At 35.2% G+C, this 23,816-nt stretch overlaps 1 protein-coding gene across 1 annotated transcript in view; it reads right to left on the reverse strand.

Moving 5' to 3' along the window:
- The window catches only part of LOC103071084 (potassium voltage-gated channel subfamily H member 5-like), a 135,805-nt gene that overhangs the window by 52,639 nt on the left and 59,350 nt on the right, over window positions 1–23,816 (reverse strand). Inside the window, exon 3 of the mRNA XM_007469193.1 lies at window positions 14,415–14,667. Coding sequence (XP_007469255.1) covers window positions 14,415–14,667 — 253 coding nt within the window. The remainder of the gene's footprint in view (window positions 1–14,414; window positions 14,668–23,816) is intronic.

Raw genomic sequence — 23,816 nt, forward strand, 5'->3', positions numbered from 1 at the left:
TATTTCTAGGTGAAAAAAAAAAAATCTTCCTAGAGCCACGCTACCAAAGATTTATTCTTTCTGTACTCTAACCACAGAGATGAGTGAATATCTGCTCTCATTATTAAGATTAAAGTCAGAACTGACAGGAAAAAGAAGAAGAAAGACTACTTGTTAACACTTCAGGCCAGTCAGACTGGAAAGAAAAGATAGTGTGTAACCAGAGAAATGAGAGAGAGGGGAAGGGAGAGAGAACAAGACAGAGACACAGAGAGAGACAGACAGAGAGGGGCTGAGGCTGAGTGAGATTACAGATTCTTTGCCCACCCCACACAGGCAGTTTGGAAATCCTTAGAGAACCATGAGGCACTCTGGTATGGAGAGAGAAAACATATATATTATTGAGGAGATGGTTAAAACCACCATGTGATCAAATGATCAGCATAAAATAACCATAATAGATATTTAATAAATCTTGAGCAGTATCATTTGTTACCTGACCCTCCCCAAATTCCTTTTAGTTCATGACACTGATGAACGACTTAAATATCTGATAGTCATATATTTGTTCAAGGAAGGATAACTGGAGACCTGAGAGCCAAATAAGGTGTCTGAGGTTATACAGCATCAAAGTAACCTAAGGGAGACTTTAACTATAGAAATTTAAAAGATAAACCCTACCTCCACTTAGATGAATTTCAGAAATCCATAAACGGCATTACCTTTAAACTAGTAATTCCAATTATAGGTATTTACTCTAATTGCATTATCAGAAGTACCAAAATGTTATAAGATGTTATAAGAATGCTTATAATGCTTATAAATGCTTATAAGAATGTTCACTTAAGTGATATTTATGATAGCCATAAAAGGTAGAAACAAGATAAATGTGAATGAAAAACATAAATAAATAAATTATGGAATATTATGCAGCCACTAAATATCATAAATTTTTAAAGTAACAGAGAAATGTTCATATTATGTAAAATAACAAAAGCAGGATTATCAAATCATACATATAGTAGTATCTCATTTTATACACCCTCTTCTCCCCAGAAACACACACATGTACACACAAAACGAATGCATCAAATAGTAGGTTTTCTCTCATTACAGGCTAATGGATGAGTTTTATTATGTCTTATAATTTACTTGTATTATTTTTTAAACAGAAGAGATCAACAGCTATTATATTTTCTTAGTCCCCCGTGCTATGGAAATAACAGGGCATTGATCTGCTTCTCATTCCTTTTCCTCTATTGTATTGCTACTCTTTCTATACTGGCTTTTACCTTGAAGAGAGAAAAATGATTACATTTCTCTCTGATTCATTTCTGAAAGCTTTTCTCAAGTTATCATTTATAATACAAGCTCTGACCCACTTATAAGTACTCATCACTTTTCAACTATTTGATTTTCATGTATACTAACCACAATAATAATTACTAGTGCCTTTGACTCAGTAATTTCACTTCTGGGAATCAATCAAAAGATTTAGAACAAACACATGTAATATTCACTGGAGTGCTATTAATCATAACTTCAGATTGGCAAAAATAAATAAATAAAATATCCAAAGAAAACAGAAATCTATATCTATATATAAATTCATATAGAATTAAAACTAGTTTCAGAAATAACATGCAGAAATGCAAATCTTATAATGTTAAATAAAAAAATAAAGATACAAAGAATGATTATGGTTATAGCTATAATAAAGTACATACAAATGAAACTGAAATTCTAAGACTAAAAGAATTTTCAATTAAAAGTCTACAATTTCTTAATTTCTTAAAGAAAAATAATCTTGATAGGACCAAAATATATTGTTTTATTATTCTATATATTATATTCTGTTATTATTAATTTGATTGATAATAAATTGTGTTAAAAATCAAAAGGGATACAAGACTAAAAGAAAATGCATAGCTATTACAGCGATTGGCTTCAAGTGATGTGCTTATTGTTTTCCTCCTTTCTACTTTTTGTTTTCTAAATTTTTCTCTAATGAATCTTTTATTAAAATAGCAATTATTTTCAGATGTTTTTCCTTATACTTTTTAATAAAACAGGTACACAGATCTGCAGAAGAGTAAATATTCATTGACTGATAAGTGTATCATCAATAGGTAAAAAATACTCAATATATACATAAATTTCCCCTTGCCAATATAGACCATTTTAAATTGTGGAGGTCTTCAAATATCTGTTATATGTTTTATTTTACCTAACTGATGAAATTAAAATTCTCACCATATTTCTATCAACAATTTTAAATTTAAGTTATTTATCTTTTCTACTATCATGGGGAAATAAAAAGTCTATGAGGCTGAAAAGTAACATAAAAAGTTAACTGACTCAACCAAAGTAAAACTTATCCTCTGCTCCTCTCCCTAAAAATGTTTAGAGAAACATAGCAAAATTAATAAATGTGAATTATTCTGCTCCAAACATCAGAACTCACATTACATATAAACAATGCTAATTGTTTTATAACATAGAATTTCCATTAGGATACACAATATATCAATTATACATTAATCTAATCAACCATTTCAAACTATTTTGCTTTATCCAGTGTTCTATATCACCTAATAGTCACTCAATTCACAACAAACGTTTAAGGCACTTGTGGAAAGATAGTTGTCTTGTAAATCAGTTAATTTATGAGCTAATGTTCTTCTTCAGGAAATATTATGCACCTTTACACTGAGTAATGTGCAGAAATTACAGCTGTGAAGACATGTGGTTATGTATGGACTATCTAACAGAGAAGCGCCCTTTTTTTTCCATCACAAGGATTTTGCACACTTTCAGGACTGGGAAATCCTGTTCATCCTCATAACTATAGAATATTTGATGCTAGTTTTTAGGTCAGTTCCCACTGGGTGCAAGTAGACTCAGCTAGAAACATTTTAGAGTTTGAGAAATGTAACCTTTCCCCAAAGCCCTAAAATTAGTAGAAAAGCTCACACTCAACATGAAAGTTGTTGTTTGGTCTATTAATATTTACTCAGTTCTTTGCATCAAGTCTTATGAAGTATTTTACTTTCAAACCACAGGAAACAGGATTGTAAAACAGAAGTAAATGTTAAAGATTCATAGAGCAAAAAACTGGAAAATTTAAAGACAAAACAGAGACAAAAAGTTACAACATAATTAAAGGAGTAATACAGATCATGGTATGCCGGTACCCTGACGTGCTGGTTTTACAGTGTTTTTATTTTAATGTGAAACACATCATTTGGTGAGTTAATGACATAGATAAAATGAATTCATAAAAATTATCTCAGTTATTCATGAGTTAGTACAGCTATCTCCCATAGCCAACGAATCCCTAAAAATATAGCGTTTGAAGTTTACTTAGGTAGTTTCCTGTGAGTGCATGTGAGGTTGTACTGATAGCTCTATTTAATGATTCTTTTACAGAATGGACTTAATTCACATTTTTACTTTTATTAGTCAGAACTTCACTATAACGATTGTTGTAGTCGGCTCATAAACTTTATTATGAATACATATGAACAAAAATATTCATTTACAAATGAACAACACTAAGAGTTTTTAAATTATGTGGTTTTAAATTGACTTGGACTATTTACGGACAACAAATGCCATAAAGTAATATTTTGAAGGATAAGAACAGAAAGAAGATGATGAGCATTAAACTTTAGAAATTATATTGGTGTGTAAGAATAGAATCTTTAAAATATTTAGAATTGGTGCCTGCCAATCTTCAGTGATTGATGTCCAAAGTCTTTCTGTTGAAAAATTATAATGGATACACCTTGACACTTTTAGAGAAGCCAATAATTCTTATCTACAAAAAAATCACTGATTTAGCTTATGAATTTTTACTTACACACACAAAGAATTAGCCAAATAGCTGTCACTAAGTGGGATAGGGAGGGTGGAAGGGAGGCTCAAGAGGGAGGGGATATGGGGATATATGTATGGCTGATTCATTTTGTTGTACAACAGAAACTAACACAGTATTGTGAAGCAATTATACTCCAATAAAGATCTATAAAAAAAAAAAGGAGATGTAAAAAAATAGAGAGTATCCTGATAGATAAGTAAGGGATGATGGTAGCTGCTTTTGAGGAGGTAGAAGATATGGTAATTAGCAAGCTGGTAATCCTGAATTTGGCACTATTAGTGTTAAGAACAAATTGGTTACATACAGAAACCCAAACGTGTGTCCAAATCAAGAAAGTTAGTAGCATATTATAAAAAACAAGTCCAAGAAAAAGACTAAACTAAAAAGCAGTTATATCTTGAAATTCTTCTGTTTTCTTTTTCTAAGAAAGCATTTAGAGTTGAAGCCCATTATAATGTTCATATTATAACTAAGTCTTGCACACTTCACACCTATCAAATGGTAGAAATGATGGCTGTCCTCTTCACCCCATTCAATGAATACATCTAGCATCCTAACCCTAGCTCTAATACTACCCTTCAGCTAGAACATGTGCTTTATGCTGTGGAGGGATAGAGACATGCAGGAAATAGAAATCCTGTTCTCAAGAATTTTTAATGTATAATAAGAGAGACATGTCCAAAAAAGGATAAAATAGGAAAAAATAAAATAAGTACTATAGGATCAGGATAGGGAATGCACACAAGAAAAAACATTTGGTTTGAATTTGAGGGTATTTAGTTAAGACCTCACAAGTAAAGTAGTGTTTGGGTTTAATCACAGTGGAGCCTTCAAGAGAAGAGCAGTACTTTTTGTGAAAGGGCAGCATGCGCATGATCTGCCCAGGGGATGATGAGCAGTATTAGCCCAATCCTGGAAACCTATGGGACACAGAGAGAAGGCCAAGTCTAGAGGGAAAACACAGCACCCAAGAGGGAGAACATTTAATGCAATGCAACAGTCTGCTTCATCCTAGTTCAAAGACGAACGACTAAAAGTGTTTCAAGTAAAGAGAGTCATGGCCTACCCAATGCTTTAATAGCAGAACTAATGACAGTGTGAAGAGTGGCAAAGGAAGTACTGTTACATCATGTTTTCTGATGGCAGAAAACAAAAGCTCCACGATTTGCCTGTTGATCTGAGTGAGGTAGAAGGAGTAACATTTAAAATACTCTAGGAAGAAATGTGAACCAAGAATTTCATATCCAGCAAAACTGATTTTCAAGAATAAAGGACACAAACTATATCACCAATATAAAAGAACTCAGGGAATTTTGCTCCCATGGATTTTTCCTACTATTAGTGAATAATCTTCATACAACCAAAATACTTAGAGAGACACTGACATAAAGACTAGTGGTAGCACTAACTATACAGTTGTAGAATTAAGACTAAATGAAGGTTAAAAGGGAGAGGGTGCAGTATGCAATGGTTATATGCTTTAACAATATATAGTACAACTACTAAAAATAATGATGGATGGGGGAGAATGGGACAAGCATATGCAAAAATCTTTTTATGCATTTTCAGTAGTCATATTCATGGTGATGGCATTAGTACTGTTATTCTGAGGTTGTTATATTTGTAATGTGGCATAAAGCAATTGAGCAATTATGCAATATTTTAATTCTATCATCCCCAGCATTCTCAATATGGAAGAAAGTAGTTGAAGATGCAATATAGACATGGATAGATAAAGCCCTATTATACTCAGTTTTAGTTAAATATATTGTATGAACTCATGAGAAATTTTATTTATATATGTGTGTGCATATATACATATATATATACATACTACACACACACACAAATATTTTTCTCCTCATTTTATTTATTAAATGGACCAAGAGACAATGATCAACTCAGTAGCAGTGAATATCTGTAGGACCAAGATTGTGAAATATTTTTCACAAAAACAAATTCAAGCTTCTTGGAGAAATGACTAATGGCTGACTCCAGGTGTGGGGCAGAATTATACAGGATGAGGATCTGGTCATATTACATAGCAAAGAAAGACTGTTGTATCAAAAAGACACAGGAGTCAACCTGAAGAGTCCCTTACTTGCCAAAGATAGGACAATTTGCACTTCAATAATGGTCAAAACTGCAAAGCACTGAAATTCATCATTTGTTTAAATTCATTAGTACATAAGGATATTTTTAAGAAACTATCTAGGTACCCTCAGAGGATAAGAAACCAATTAGTTATCTTACAAGTTGGTAAATAATGGAGAAGTATCAAGCACATATGTGGCCATTCCTACGTGAACTTCATACTGAACAACCAAACAGCAGTTGAGAGGAAGTATCTCTCTATAAAAGCATTCCAACTAACAAACAAAAATATAAAATTAGAACATCTTCATTTTGCAACTCCCAGTGAATTAATGGATCTAGGCATTGAGTATCAACAGTTGTTAACACCATCAAAAAATGCAACTAGATAATCACACATCATCTGATGAAAGAACACACCCACCTAGAGTCTTGCAAAGGGATTGAACCTGAGTCTGATCAAGCCTCTGGATCCAGCTGCTAACTGACAGGAAATAGAGGATGGAGGAACATGTTGAACTACAGTGAGCATGCAATCAGCAGAATCCACACTGTGGGAACTCTGCAGGACAAAAGGCCCAGGCTCTACAGCAAAGAATTATAAAGAAAAGAAAGGGATGGGGGGAGGGGGAGCTGTAGATTTAAAAATATTTAAAAGATAGATCAAATTTAGAAATAAGCAAATTAAACTTGGTGTTTAGGATGGGTCACACAGTGGGACTTCTCCAGGGGGGCAGGGGTTGTAAAAGTTCTGTTTCTTAACTTGTGAAATGGTTACAGGATCTTTGATTATAAAGTTTCATTAGGTTATATGTTTATATTGGGATTTTTCTGAATCTGTTTTTTAGTTTGCAAATTTAAAAATTCAAGTAATTTTGATGTGCATGTACTCACCAATAACACCTCCCCCTCCGCATACCAAAAGGAAGACTGAATTCTCAATGGCATTCACCAAGTAAGTAAACCAACACCTACAACTGACTAGCTTTGATCTTCATAAGGACAAAATGAAACCAACTTATTAAACCTGTAATTAGTTAAGTTTTCAATTCCTTAAAGACAAAAGAATCCTTGATACTTTTTGAGAAAATATGAAATAATGGGCTTGACTAGGGGAAGGCAGGGTAGAGAAGGAGAGCGGGAGCAAGACACTGATATGTAGGTAGATATAAGAAATCTGGAAAAATGAAGATGAAGCTTTCTGTACGTGGACGCCATGACCTCAGGGAAAAAAAAAAGAGCAATGAGAAAAGCAGGCCAAGCATCCCTACTCTGTCCAGAGACTGTCAGCATTTAAGGGAAGAGCAGAGGATTCAGCCTAAGAACTGAGACAAGTCACAAGGCCAGTACAAACTCAATGAGTGGAGAAACAGACCACCTCTTCATGGAAGAAACTGCAAAGATTTGTGGCCATTCTTGCAATCCTGGAGCATTCTTAAAAGCTTCATTTCCACTTTAATACCTACCAACTAGATGGACCCTGAACTCTTCCAATACCCAGATGAAAGACTCATAAGCAGAACTTAAGATCCTCATCTTGTGTTCTGAGGGCTCATGAGATTCACACTCTGAGCCAGTTCTCCCCAGTCCTAAACACCTGCCTGGTGTAAACTAGTCACTTGGAGGAGGACCATATTTGTAGATATTTAGTAGCTGATTAACCATCTTATACTTGGGTCATGTTTGGTTTTTTGTAACATACACTGGTGTGGTACTTAGTGTTGTTAGAAAAAAAATTGTTTTTAATAAAAGGAAACAAATTGGTAAAGTTAACATAGGCCCTCCAACTAGTTGTACAATTTCAAAATTCCATTTTAAAATTCCTGTTAAAGAAAGCATCACATTTGTAATGTGATGGTTAAGAGAATGGACATTGAGTCAGATAAGTCTGGGTTCAAATCCTATACCCACCACTTATTTTCTAGCTGTGACCTAGGGCGAATCACCTGATACTGCAGAGCCTTGGTTTTTCCATCTGTCAGATGACTACACCAAGTACTTTTTCACAGAGTAAATTAGAGAATTTGATGTAATAATGCTTATAAGATAATGAGTATTTAACAACTATTGGTATTTAAGTCAGACTTTCAAAGGGGTCTGGATTTCATTTCTCAAAAATATACTTTAAATATTTTGATAGGGAATCTTAAAATCAAAACATTACTACAGAGTTTAAATTTTACTTAAGTATAGGCAAGCTCAGTTACTAACTACACATATGATTTTTCTTTCCATAAGCCCCTTTTAACTCTTAAATGTTAATTTTCTAGTAAAATTAATTCTAATTTGTAGACCTATTCATTCCAGTTGATGTCAAAAGTAATGTCACTTTTAGGAATTAAAGCCAAATCCCCTTCCACAGATATAAAGTTTTTCTACCATGGTCAATGACCAGGGTACAAGTTAGATTCTTTCTTGCTACTGGGAGTTCCTGATGGAGAACAAGGAAGGAGTGTTTTGTTAAAGAGTTGTTAGTGGCCTGAGATATTTAACATTTATCTCTTCTTATTCTCCTTGTTCAAACTTCCTGACTAACAGTAGGAAAGTATTTTCTCAGTCCATACTAGATCTACGCTAAAGCAAGAGTCTTAGGGAAATGCATTTTACTAAAATCATATAGATGAAAGAGAAACAGACGGTAGTCAGTATCTCAAGATAAAACATAAAGAAAATGGCAACAGAATACAGCGCATTTTTTGTAGGTACCCAGAACTAAAACAATTGTAAAAACTGCTTAATGGCAAAACAAAGTGCTGGCTAATTTGGCTCACTGAACCTTTACTGAGAACCTATTTAAGAGGTCCTATCACAGATGACAGAGAGACAAAAATAAGCAAGACATTTCAAGTATTCACAACGCAGTAGGAGTATAAACAAGTAAAAGACAGACTAAGAACCCTGTGTAGGCATGAAGTAGAAGCCCAGAACAGAGGCGTCTGATCCAGACTAGGGCAAGAGTGGAAAGAGTAAAAGAAGATAAAGAAGCAAGAGACAATTAAAAAGAGGAGAAAAAATGTTCTAAACAAAGGAAGCAGTATGTGCAATAGCTTGTCAGTAAGAGAACTTGGTGCTTAGGAAACTTCCTCCAATTCAATATAGTGAAAATAGAGTAGGAATAGGGAATGGCACAAATCAGGCTGGAAAAGAGGGCAAAGACCAAGACCTAAATGGCTTCATAGGCCATGATAAGAGCTAACATTTTATCCCCAAAGGGCTAAAACGACAATCCTAACAAGGAGACTAACAAGATATTTTATATTTTAGAAAAATTATTGTGGTGGTAGCATAACATAGATTTGGAGGTTGAAGTTGATAACAGATTGAGAGTAGATAGACTTTTCAGATGGCAGCCACAACCCAGAACCAAAATTTTAAGAGCAGTGGTCATGGGAAGGGACATTAAGGATAGGTTAAAGAGACACCAAGGAGATAGAATGAACAAGACTTGGTTTTTTTGTTTTTTTTTTTTGCGGTATGCGGGCCTTCACTGTTGTGGCCTCTCCCGTTGTGGAGCACAGGCCCCGGATGCAAAGGCTCAGCGGCCATGGCTCATGGGCCCAGCCACTCCGCGGCATATGGGATCTTCCCAGACCGGGGCACAAACCTGTGTACCCTGCATCGGCAGGCAGACTCTCAACCACTGCACCACCAGAGAAGCCCAAGACTTGGTTTTGATGGATAGTAGAGAGAGGGTTTGAAGCTAAGTCTAAACTACCAAATTGTAAAGACTATATTTTATCCAAAAATCTACATGCTGAGGAACTCTGAAGTGCATAATTTAAACCATAGATAAATGTTTTAATCACTACTTAGAAAGTTTAAAACAAGATAAGCATGCAATTTTTTAAAGCAAATAACTGGTTTGCCTATTATAAAAATGTCTAAATTAACTAAGTTCATCATCATCATAATATGTAAAGCAAACCTACCTGGTTCATAGTACATCATCTCAAAACACAGAAATTTGGATGCAAAAGAAAATAATTTTCTGGGGCTTGGGGATAGCCCTTTTAAGACTTTAAAGTGTGAAGCACTTGACTGTTAATAACAAGTATATGGGAAGAAATCTTAACCACAACACAAAAGTCACATTTTCACAAATTCTCAAAACAGCAGAATATTATTCTTTCACATCTCAGATGTTTTCTTTTTGGAATAAAAATAAGATTTTGAATTTTGATAACTATAATTTATGTTTTCTTTGATAATGCACAAATGTTTATAAGAGATGAACTGATTCTAAATAACTGATCTTAATTAAAATGGAATCTTAACCCAGGTTCTAGAAATTACCCTTTTTATATTAAGTTCATTTAATTCCGTCTTTCCCTTCCTCACTTATGCCCTCTTCCCCCAACTTGATAGGACCATCTAACCCTTCCATCCAAACTCCATATAAACAATCATAGTTCTCTTGGGAATTTAAAGTTACAATTAAAAGACTTAGATACAGATTGTGTTATATTAATAATTCCAACTATATGATTCTAATAATCACAGAAGAGAAAGTATTTTATTCTGTTTATATTTTATTCTCTTAAGTAAAGTGTATATTCTGAACACAGAAAAAGAGGTGGAGGTGTAAGAACTGAAAGAACTTCACATTAGAAAAAGACATGAACTGCAATTACCTTCCTATGCCCTATTTAGAAAACAACTTAAAGCCACCTCTCAGTGTTAAAAAAGGTATTTATTGACTACATTTTTTATCTTTCCATTAATTAGTTCTGCTTCAGAACTTATTCATTAAACACCTTAACACTTTTGACACACTAAAGAATTAGGTACCTACCAAGAGACCGTTCAGAGGCAAGGATCCAAAAGAAGGCACTGCACCTGGTTTTTGGATTCAGAGATTTTTAATTAATTTTAAAATGACTTCAGTTTTCTACCTTTCAACTGGCAAATAAATCAGTGTAAAAGAGAGCAAGGCCTATTTATCAGACCAATTTAAAACAAATTCTCATTTTTTTGAGGTATACTGAGATGGGGGAGAGGATGCTGTTTCTGTCTGACCCTTATAAGGGTCATGATGAAAAAGGACATATTTCAATGTTAAAGACACAATTCAAAATGAATATATAATAGTTATGAATATTTGTACACCAAATAACACAGCAACAACCGCTAGAAGGCACAAACTACAGGAGATACAAAGAGACATAGACAAAACACCTTAAAAATAAGATACTTTACCATACCACTCTCAGTCCAAAAATAGATCAAGAGGAAAAAAAAATAAGATACTGAAGACCTAGTCAACTTACTCAGTAAGGTAGAAAACCTAAGGCTATATGTCAAACTTCACATGCTGATAATTTTTGCAACTTTTCATTAAGTTTGCAATTAGGCTAGCAAAAAATGAGAAGGTAAGAAGAAAAAATAGTAGAAAAGGAATGAACAGTCACAAAGTGTCAGAAGTGATGCTGAGGAGTTACTATTTTCCCCTCTCCCTTTCCTAAAACATTGTTAAAGCATCTTAAGTGTTAAACAAAAAAACAAAAAAACTTTTTAATTGTAAAAGAAAGTATTTTTGGTTTAGAAAAATCTGAAAACATGTGTCCCCAATGGAAACCACACTGAGAAGTCACACAACAGAGCTGGTGTGACGACTGATCTACAAGTCAAGAAGCTGATTCGTTAAGGAAGGCCCTTCTGGCAGGTTCCATGCCCCTCAGGTGAAGCACAGGTGGCAGCAGGCACCAGACTTCAGCTGCCTCATGTGTGGAACCTGTAAACCATATGAGCACAAGGGTGTATCTAGACCATGGCAGACACACCACTGCAGGTGGTGCAGTCGTCTCTCATGTATGACATCACACTCCATCTCCTGCAGAAAGTCACCATGAGTCCATACTTCTAGTCCACAGTCTCCTCAGATTGCCTTCCTATAAAGCCAGATTAGCAGAAGGTGCAACACCAAGGCAGAGTTCCCAAAGCTTGTCTCCATGACTATCTCATCACCAATGACCCAAATCACAGACTCCATGAGGACAGTGTCTTTGCCCAGCACCGTGGCACCTATGTGACCCTTTGAGCCCATGCCTCCCCACCACCCACTTACCTCCTCTTTGGGAGATCACTTACAGATCAAAACTTTTTTTTTTTTAAATAAAAACCTTCTGACTGCCTTTTGGCTGAACTAATCTTTGTTAGAGGCCCACACGATAAAGAAATATTGCCAGAGATGTATATATGTAATTTGACTCATTAAACCAAGAGATGAAAAGTCTCTGAAATCTCAAGATTTTTGAGGAGGATAAACAAAAAGCATGCATTCAAAGAAACAAAATATGACAGATATATGATGAGACTGCGCCAATACCCAGGGGCCCTGTGTTCATTTTTACTGTGTCATTGGGCAAAACCAGCTACCATTTTATTTTAAAATGAAAAGAAAATGCATTTTGTCTGTCTCACTGAGCAAATGATTCCAGCTTAGCAGATCCAGCCCAAAGGTACTACACTCAGGGCTTTCTCCATTCATCTTTTTAGAAAAGAATCTAAAGCTATAATGAAGAAAATGGGGCAAAGCAAATGACAATGAGTGCACAGCCAAGGTAATTTATCATGACGGTACTCACTTTAGTGTAATATATTTTATGTCTGTTCTCCCACCCACCATTGACATGAACATGCAGGAAAAAATACACCTGTTTTGGGCTTGTGTTTTATCCTCTTCTTTAAGCAAACAAGAACAGTTGTAGTGTGTATATACTCCATTTTACCACAAAGAATTGTTCTGGCAAAATGTACAGTTTTTAATGAAGGATTATATAACTCCTTTATACTCCAAGAAACAAAGCAGAACAAGCACTAAGCAGCATTAAACACACCCAGAGTGCTCTCTAAGTACTGTATGCATTTTTCTTGCCAAAAAAAAATGTCAAAAATAAAAAGTTTCTAAGAGAAATTTATGCATAAATGTAATATTATTTCTCAACAGTTAAGAAAAGGGTTACAGACAATAGTGTTCAGTCATTTGCAACACTGAATCATTTTCTGTAACCTTTACAAATTTTACTGAACAATAAAAATTTTACTTTATTTTCCTATGAAGAGTCATTGTTTCTCAACTCTCAATTCTGTCTTTTTCAAGTAATTATGTTTTTTGAAATCAGTTCTTTATTTTGGGGCTGGATTTTGCTTTTGCAGTTTCTAAAATACATCAGTCAGTCTTTACTTATGAGAATAAGTGGCATTTAAGCTATGGTAGGTTGACCTCAGTAGCTAAAAAAATCCAATAGTTTAAAAATTGAGCTCATTTTTCATGAGATACAAGCCATGAAAAATGTGATCAAAAGGGAGTTGACATCCTGCAATTCTAACTTATTTTACTTGAAAAAACACAAGAAATGATTCTCCTCTGACCTCATTATTATTATTATTATTTTAACATCTTTATTGGGATATAATTGCTTTACAGTGGTGTGTTAGCTTCTGCTTTATAACAAAGCGAATCAGTCATACATATACATATGTTCCCATATCTCTTCCCTCTTCGTCTCCCTCCCTCCCACCCTCCCTATCCCACCCCTCCAGGCGGTCACAAAGCACCGAGCCGGTACCCTGTTGACCTCATTATTGCTTCCTTTTTTTTTATCTATGTGGACTTCATGCTGCAGATATCTGAGCAGAAAATGACCTAAAATATCATTTAGCAACTTTTTTACCAAGATAAAATGTAAAATGGATTACACTATCCCCAAACATGTAATTTTTAAAAATTTTGTCACTCACATGTTCTGTCATTGCCTTTTGTCATCAGTGCAACTATCTACCAGGTCTCTGAATTTTAGAACAAATTTATTGTTAGCTGAATAACTTTCCTGATTCATAAATGTAGATGGACAAAACCATCTTTAAAAACCTAAGTTTACTTGCATTGTGATTATTCCAATATAATGGGTCAAATTCATTTACCTCATCATCACTTTCAGCTCACTACTTAGGTCCACTGTGAGGAAGCACAGAGGTTTAGAGTAAGAATGATCTGTACTCAAGTCCTAACTCATTTACTAACTAGCTGGGCCAGTCACTAAAGTTTTCTGGGCCTCAATTTATACATCTCTAAAAGGAAATGTCGAACTACACAGGTTCTACTGTCCCTCTGAGACTAACACTCAGGTTACTAAACTGACAGTCATTTCACAAGCCATTTTCACACTTACCAACATGGAGATAACAGCCACCTTAGGCTGCGATCACCTCCAGTCTAAAAGGCACTGTCCTATGTTGCCAAAGCAAGTTTAATCAAACCCTCATGCAGCCCATTAAGCTATGACCAATACTGATGTTCTCTGCTGAAACGGAATTACTAGTTTTCACTGAGATTCATCATCTCATTAGTGACCCCATTTCCAAAGTCACCAAGCAAAGGAAATTTCTCTTAAGAAACCTGAGAAGTAAAATCTCTAAAACGGTTACACGTTTGCTACTACGTTAGGAAAGTTCACAGTACCTAAAATAGCCACCACCTCATCATCCTGGATGACTTCCAAGGATCCTGACACCACAAAGCAGAGGGCATCCACACTTTCTCCAGCATGGTAAATGAGGTCCCCAGGAGCACAGTGAATAGTTTGAAACTCTACCGCCAAGGCGCGCAGACACCCGTCGCTGGCCAATCGAAAAGCAGGATGCTCATTAAAAACCTTCCGGTTTAGATGAACACAGATATCAGCTCTCATGTCCTTGGGACAGATGGAGAGGACCTGAAGAAAGTGAGAGATGCATAAGTGAGAAGAAAATAGAGAGGGACTATTTCGGAAAAAAAAAAAGTAATCTAACATACTTACTGACTACGACACAGTCTGCAAAACAGTGTATTAAGGAAAACGGTAACAAGACACAGCTCTGCTCTGAAAGATATAAAAATCCAGTGGGATGGGCTGATGAGCATAGGGGCTATTACAATACAGCACCATGTACTAAAGCTCTGAGGGGGTATGGATCTCACCATAGAGACAACAGAGTCTTAAAATGGCCAGGAAGTGTCTCAGAAAAATATTTAATATAATGTCATCAAAATGCCAACTAAGATAGGTCATTAACATTCATCTTAGTCTCGTTGCTGTTTTAGAATTTTTTCATAACTATATCAAAATTCAGGATAATGGACTTTTACTACACATTGGAGATGGATTCATATTAACCAGTTATAAGACAACAAAAGCACCCTTTGCAACATGACCTGCAATTTGACATGGCTGATATAACTCCACTCTCAATGTGTTTTCTTCACTCTGAAATCCGTATTTTCATTTTACTAATGAATTCATGCTCAGGGAGTGGAAAGAATATTCACCAGCCTTCTGTAGGGCTTAGGCAATTGGCAATGTCAATGCTGGCAAGGTGGGCACATCATGTTCCATGGCAGCCCTTGCTCATTTGGGTCTTTGACTCCTAAAGACTGCTGAAAGCAACAGCAGAATAAGCTGTACATATCCTTTAGAAGAGGGAACAAATGGCAGAAACATGCTTAGAGAGATAGGGGTACAGAGCTTTTATTCCCTGTAGCTTTCAGACAGGGCAATTAAAGACCCAGATTAAAATGGACTTTATCCTCACATTATCATCAGAGCATCATCAAGCAAGATATGATTATAGAAGTCAGGACTGCCCAATTTAAAGATGCATGTGCAAATTCACTTAGAATCCTCTCCCAACTCCCTTGGTAAACTATTCCTTATAATCAGAAATGTTTTTCTTTGATAGAATTAGCATCCCTCAAGCTGAAGTCTAAGTTGATTCTCCTCATTAAAGTTACATTGAATAATGTTTTCATATAAAATGGTTTTCTTCCCTGTACTAATTGCATTTTAACCTTTAAAAAATTACCTAAGGCTTGGAATATCCCCTGACTTTCTTTTATTAGGGGTTCACTATCAATGAGAAGGAAATTTCTGTTTGAAATGAAAAGCTGGTTGCTTCCATGTGTAGAAGATGAGCCCATGATAAATGTAAAGACTGTTCATTAAACGATGATTTCAGTATCCCTCCCCTTAACCTCTCCTAGTACTGTGATACTATCTCACATCACTTAAGCATCTTTGTGGATTTTTTCTTACTCCTTTGAATTCCTACATGCAGTACAATCAGCTCACCTATCTTTCTGAAAAAGTTCATCTTTAAGGAAAGGAACACCTAACAGGGATATAGAAGCAACTGGCACTTTCCACATCAGTTATTTTCCATAATAATATAATTTTTATTTACTATATTAACTTTTAGTGACTTCTGACAATATTAGTCATTCAATAAGCACTTATTGGGCTTCTACTATGGGGCATGCCACTGCATTAAATTCCTGGAACTAGAAAGATAAATAAGATGCTCTTTGCTTTGGGGGAGGTAACCACGAAGTAGGGGGAGGTAGGCATGTAAAGAGACAACTACAATACAGTGAGAAAAGTGCTATGATAGGGTCATGGCCAAGGTGACATGGAAGCATATGCTGCCTAGAAGTCATTACTTATGACTTAGAGGTACCATAAAAGATCAGCCTCAAGAGGACATGGGTCTGGGTGCAAATCTACCACCTACTGCCTCTGTAACCTAAGGCAAGTTATTTAACGACTCTAAACCCCATCTGCGAAATGGGATGACAGTGTTTATTTCATAGGTTCATTGTAGGAATTAAATGAAAGAACTTGAGTTAGCCCAATTTAGTCTTGCACATGGCAAAAGTTAAAGAAAGGCTAGTTTTTATTTCCCCTACTGAACATGAGTATTCCTACAAAAGTTACTGTTTTTTTTTAGTTTTCTAAAGAAGCAGTTTGCTCTTTTTATTTCATTTTCCACTCCTGCCTGAATTCTGTTTCTTGGCTGTTTGATGAGGTTCCAAGCAGAATTAAGAAAGTATTTCAGCATGAGCCTGAATACATTTTAAGCTTTAACTAATATTAATATTAACTAATGTTAATATTGTTATTTTAATAATAATGTTAATATTATATTTTAATAATGTTAATATTATATAATATTATATTATATTTTCCTCAAGTTGAAAGTGAAACTGGTGCTAGAAAGCAAAAAACATAAAAGCAATTTTAAAGTACACACACACGCATAAACATTGCACTGAATAGCTTAATGGGAAAACGGATCAATCTATTTCTATCCCATTTACAGTACAGAATTTTCATTGTTTTAGATTCATTTTGGTAATAGTCATTTTATGCCCTTTTAATTCTTTCTTTCAAGATGCATGCTGCAAATGAAATCTTCCAATGTTAGCAATATTCTCTGTTTAGCGGCATATCAAAAGAGGATTTTTATTGCATTTTAAGTGCATCTTTCCGTTTTTTTTCACTTTCCTTAAGACATTGCCTCATTATTTTGATTCAAGGTATAAAGTCGAGACGTCATAAAGTGACAAATTAAAACTAAGTGTTAAATAGACCAAAGTCACCCCTAGTGGCAAGCTCCTTCCCATTCCATATATAGAACATGTGCTCTATCACGATGTGTCTGTCATCAAAACATGAGTATAGTGTTATTTTTTCTGTAAATGAAAGCCCTAATAAGTGTCTTAAGCAAGGCAAAATTTAGTTTTAAGTGATAAAGTTATCATGCAAGATGACTCTCACACCTGGTCCACTGGTCCCAGTTTCAATGTACTCTGCCTTGAATGTCATATCCAACCTCTCGCTGGTATATTCCCCATTGGATATCTCATAGTTATAAACAAATGAAATTGAATTTCAGTAGAACATATTCAGTTAAAAGTGACCTCTTGTATTTGACTCCCAAGTTGATTATTTATCCCCTCTTCATGTCAGGATAGAAATAAATCAAAGTAGACTCTTAATTAAGACAATAAGTTTTCCCTTTGGAAGAGTTATGGCTGTATATAAAGGGTCGTTTTTAGAATTCTGCAAACCAAGTGTGAAAAAAAGGAAGAATGCCATGGTCCGAAAAAGAAAAAATTTTGAGTATTTATGATGCCAGTTTCATTAAACCCAAGATCAAGAGGTATCATAATAGATACCCCTTAGGCTCCAAAGATCTAACCTCAACACTGACACTAGATCTTGATCTTAGAGGAAATGCTTTCAGTTTTTCACCATTGAGAATGATGTTTGCTGTGGGTTGTTGTATATGACCTTTATTATGTTGAGGTAGGTTCCCTCTATGCCCACTTTCTGGAGTGTTTTTATCATAAATGGGTGTTGAATTTTGTCAAAAGCTTTTTCTGCATCTACTGAGATGATCATATGGTCTTTATTCTTCAGTTTGTTAATGTAGTGTATCACACTGATTGATTTACATATATTAAAGAATCACTGCATCCCTGGGATGAATCCCACTTGATCATGGTGTATGATCCTTTTAATGTGTTGTTGGATTCGGTTTGCTAATATTTTGTTGAGAATTTTTGTGTCTATGTTCATCAGTGATATTGTCCTATAATCTTTTTATGTGAGATCTTTGTCTGGTTTCATAGAATGAGCTTGGGAGTGTTCCTTCCTCTGAAATTTTCTGGAAGAGTTTCAGAAGGATAGGTGTTAACTCTTCTCTAAATGTGTGATAGAATTAGCTGTGAAGCCATGTAGTCCTGGACTTTTGTTTGTTGGAATTTTTTAATCACAGTTTCAATTTCAGTACTTGTGATTGCTCTGTTCATATTTTTTCTTCCTGGTTCAGTCTTGGAAGTTTGCACCTTTCTAAGAATTTGTGCATTTACTCTAGGTTGTCCATTTTATTGGAATATAGTTGTTTGTAGTAGTCTCTTATGATCCTTTGTATTTCTGCGGTGACAGCTGTAACTTCTCCCTTTTCATTTCTGATTTTACTGATTTGAGTCCTCTCCCTTTTTTTCTTGAGGCATCTGGCTAAAAGTTTATCAATTTTGCTTATTTTCTCAAAGAACCAGCTTTTGGTTTCATTGATCTTTGCTACTGCTTTCTTTGTCTCTATTTCATTTATTTCTGCTCTAATCTTTATTATTTCTTTCCATCTACTAAATTTAGGTTTTGTTTGTTCTTCTTTTCCTGGTCGCTTTAGGTGTAAGGTTAAGTTGTTTATTTGAGATTTTTCCTGTTTCCTGAGGTAAGATTGTATTGCTATAAACTTCCCTCTTAGAGCTGCTTTTGCTGCGTCCCACAGGTTTTGGATTGTCATGTTCTCATTGTTGTTTGTCTCTAGGTATTTTCTGATTTCGTTTTTGATTTCTTCAGTGATCCATTGGTTGTTTAGTAACATACTGTTTAGCCTCCATGTGTTTGTGTTTTTCACAGTTTTTTTCTTCCTGCAACTGATTTCTAATCTCATAGTTTTGTGGTCAGAAAAGATGCTTGATATGATTTCAATTTTCTTAAATTTACCGAGGCTTGGTTTGTGGCCCAAGATGTGATCTATCCTGGAGAATGCTCCCTGTGCACTTGAGAAGAAAATGTATTCTGCTTTTAGATGGAATGTCCTAGAGATATCAATTAAGTCTATCTGGTCTAACGTGTCACTTAAGGCTTGTGCTTCCCTATTAATTTTCTGTCTGGATGATCTGCCCATTGGTCTAAGTGGGTTTTAAAGTCCCACACTCTTTATTGTGTTACTGTCAATTTCTCCTTTTATGGCTGCTAGCATTTGCCTTATTGAGGTACTCCTATGATGGGTGCATAAATATTTACAATTGTTATATCTTCTTCTTGGATTGATCCCTTGATCATCATGTACTGTCCTTCTTTGTCTCCTGTAATAGTCTTTATTTTAAAGTTTATTTTGTCTGATATGAGAATTGCTACTCCAGCTTTCTTTTGATTTCCATTTGCATGGAATAGCTTTTTCCATCCCCTCACATTCAGTCTGTATGTGTCTCTAGGTCTGAAGTGGGTCTCTTGTAGACAGCATATATACAGGTCTTGTTTTTGTATCAACTCAGCCAGTCTGTGTCTTTTGGTTGGAGTATTTAATCCATTTACATTTAAGGTAATTATTGATATAAGTGCTCCTATTGCCATTTTCTTAATTGTTTGGGTTTGTTTTTGTAGGTCTTTTTTCTTCCCTTCCACTGACAGAGGAAGGGATAAAGAAGATGTGTGTGTGTGTGTGTGTGTGTGTGTACACACACACACACACACAAAAACCAAAATGGAATATTACTCAGCCATAAAAAAGAACAAAATGCCATTTGCAGCAACATGGATGGACCTAGAGATTGTCATACTGAGTGAAGTAAGTCAGATGGAGAAAGACAAGCATTATATGATATTGCTTATATATGGAATCTAAAAAAATGGTACAAACGAAACTATTTACAAAACAGAAATCAAGTCACAGATGTAGAAAACAAACTTATGGTATGGTACCAAGGGAGGAAGGTGGGGGGGGAAGGAGGGATAAATTGGGATATTAGGATTGACATATATACTCTACTATATATAAAATAGGTAACTAATAAGAACCTACTGTATAGCACAGGGAACTCTACTCAATACTCTGTAATGACCTATATGGGAAAATAATCTAAAAAGAGTAGATATATGTGTATGTATAATTGATTCACTTTGCTGTACAGCAAAAACTAACACAACACTGTAAAGCAAACTATATTCCAATAAAAATTAATTATTAAAAAAACACCCAAAAAAATCACTGAGACTAGAGAACCCTTTTTTTCTAAAAAAAATTATTGAAGTATAGTTGACTTACAATGTTGTCTTAATTTCAGGTGTATAACAAAGTAAATCAGTTATACATATGACTCTTTTTTTTTTTAGATTCTTTTCCCATATAGGCCATTACAGAGTATTCAGTAGAGTTTTCTGTGCTATATGGTAGGTCCTTATAGAGAACTCTTTTAATAAAACATAATCATGTTATCTCACTTTCTTAAAAATCTAAAAGCTTGCTTCCCCACCAGATAAAGCTCAAGTCCTAAGCAAGCATACAAGGCTCTTTATGGTGGGAGCCTCCTCCAGCCACAACCCTTATGACCTTCCTTCAACCCTGCATCCCAGTCACATGATATTTGTCACCTCTCTAAAGTTGTCATGCTTGCTCATGGCTGTTTGCCTTTACACATGCTGTTTCTTTTGACTGGCATACCCCATCATCTCCTTCTCTGTCTAGTCGCCTCTGATTCATCCATCAAAAAAAAACAGACCTGGGCTTCCCTGGTGGCGCAGTGCTTGAGAGTCCGCCTGCCGATGCAGGGGACGCGGGTTCGTGCCCCGTTTCGGGAGGATCCCACATGCCGCGGAGCGGCTGGGCCCGTGAGCCATGGCCGCTGAGCCTGCGCGTCCGGAGCCTGTGCTCCGCAAATGGGAGAGGCCACAACAGTGAGAGGCCCGCATAACGCAAGAAAAAAAAAAAAAAACAGACCAACTCTCACTGTGTCATAAATACAATTTATATACAGCTCTATCATAGAATTTGGTATTGTATAGAAGGGGAAAATGAGAATAAAGGTGTTGTGATCTGTATTTTTAAATAATAGCACACTGTAGTAACATTAAATTATCAGAGTTGAAAGGATTTTGTCCTAGAGATTTCAAAATTTTATTTACAGCAATAAAATTATCCTTTACTTTTTTAATGAAATCTTACCTTATGCCCAATATGTAAAGCAGATATAAGCAGAATTATGCTGGATGAAACTCTGATGGAAAAGCAGACTCCTAGGCAGGGCTCCAGAGGTCACATTCATTCATTTAACTCATAGCTACTGAGCTCTGGTTATATGCTAGTTACATGCTGGCTACTATGCAGGCCCTCCAGATCCATGAGCTAAAATTCTTATGGTGCCTGACTCCCTGGAGCTTCCAGACAGGAAAAGCTTGAAAAATTACTGTTCCTAGTCCAATGCCCCATTTTACAGAAAATGCAAATATATATAAAATAAAGGTTATGTGATTTGCTCAAGGCCTCTCGATAAATTACTAGCAAAATCCAAAACTGTTGAGTTCCAGCTCTTAAGCCATGCTCCTGAGTGAAGCTCAACCAGCAATAAAATATAACATCTGTCACTTTCTGATGTTTTCTTGTTCTTAGTGTACTACAAAATTCTTTGCAAATTTGTTTCCATTTATAACTAAACCCTTTCATTTTAGCTCCAGTAAATATAATGCATATAGAATGTGTCAGTAAAGACATGAGCATTCACTGACAAATGATTTATTTATCCATTACTATTTGCCAAAGGGAAGTCATCTTATTTTATATGTAAGTTGTAGTGTATACCTTGAAAGGATCTAAACTAGATATTAGCATAGAGAGAACATTTGATAAATGTCACTCAGGTAGATTCCTTCCCCCATCACTTTCATCTATTATGGTATTAGTGCTTAGAGGAAGCTTAGAAGAAGAGTGAGCCTACATACTTTAATTAGAAACCAAGAAGTTAAATCAAGATTCTCTAAGGAAATGCTTGACTAGAGTCAAAGGAAGAAGGTTTATCCTCTTTTATTCATTCTTTGAACATACTTTAAAATGTATTTTAATACTCATTATACAAAACATGGGAAATCAAAAAACTATAAAAGAAAATAAAATGTCTTCATTATTTATACATATTTATATATGTATATAGCATTTTCGTAAAACTTGAGTCTCTCAAGTCTTATTTCATGCTATAATCACTCAATGTCATATTATAATCATTTCCCATGCCATGAAATATTGATTTAAAAACAAAATTTGAATCATTGCATAATAATCCCTAATATCATTATAACACAATTCACTTAAGCATTGCATTATAACTGGATATTGAGATTTTCAGTTTTACCTTTCATAAATCAAGTCATAACAAATACCCTGTACCTATATCTGGTTGTCTAAGGACAGTGTCTTTAGAAGTAAAATTAGTGAGCAATGTATAAAAACATTTTTAAGGCTCTTGCCAAACTGCTTCCCAAACAACTTGTACCAAATTACACTTTGACTGGTAGTATATGAGAGTATCTTACATGATTTTAATAATCTCTCTCTGAAATCTCCCATTTTCATTTGAAAGAGCAACAAATGGCAGTTTCACCTGAAACAAAAGAACTGTATAGTGACATGGGACAGAGGCTGGAACACTTTAGTCTTAGTGGAGGTGGTTTCCTACCACTACTCCCTAGTTCAGTGACCACAGATGGACCACTTCTAATCAATCTACAACAAATTTCTAGTGTGAAAATGGGAATAATTGTATTTTAAGTGCCTGAAGGTAGTGAACTAAACAAGGCTCCCTCTTGAGGTCTCTTACGGCTCTAAAATATCTTGCTGTTTATCTATAAAATCCTGTATCAGGAATAATATACTATCAGCTATCTTTAGTAATAACTGATTAGTGAAGATGATCCAGTTTTCTTAGGGCAATGGAATAAATACATTGATGATATTTTGATAGGCATTGAAGTCATCGTTGACATTCTTCAAAATTCCTGCTCCCTTTCATGCAATTGTTATGCATTGCTAATTAATCACTGCTCACCAATCCAACTGAGTGGGTATTAAGCTAGTGAAAATTAGTGGAAAATGTCAGGCAAGTGACATTTGCACATAAAACATTTTTACAATCCTTCCTGGGAATGAGGAGTTCAAGACTGCCAACAAGTGGTCTGCCAATTTCTGGGGGTATCAAAACCTCTAGAGAATTAACTCAGAAGCATGTAATGAAATAAAACCAAAGTAAATTAACTTCCATTTTTTAAAAGTAAGAGGTCATATTTAGCGACAGAAGACTGCTCTAACCAGTCAGAGATTATAGATTAAAATCCATAGGTTTCACTTTACAGATAAATTTCCTGTGGCTAGACTTCATATACAAAAGTGAGACCTAAGGTTTTTGTTTAAAAAACACAGAAAACCGGGGCTTCCCTGGTGGCGCAGTGGTTGGGAGTCCGCCTGCCGATGCAGGGGAGGCGGGTTCGTG

Source organism: Lipotes vexillifer, unplaced genomic scaffold (assembly GCF_000442215.2).
Source record: "Lipotes vexillifer unplaced genomic scaffold, Lipotes_vexillifer_v1.1 scaffold958, whole genome shotgun sequence".
NCBI classification, from domain to species: domain Eukaryota; kingdom Metazoa; phylum Chordata; class Mammalia; order Artiodactyla; family Lipotidae; genus Lipotes; species Lipotes vexillifer.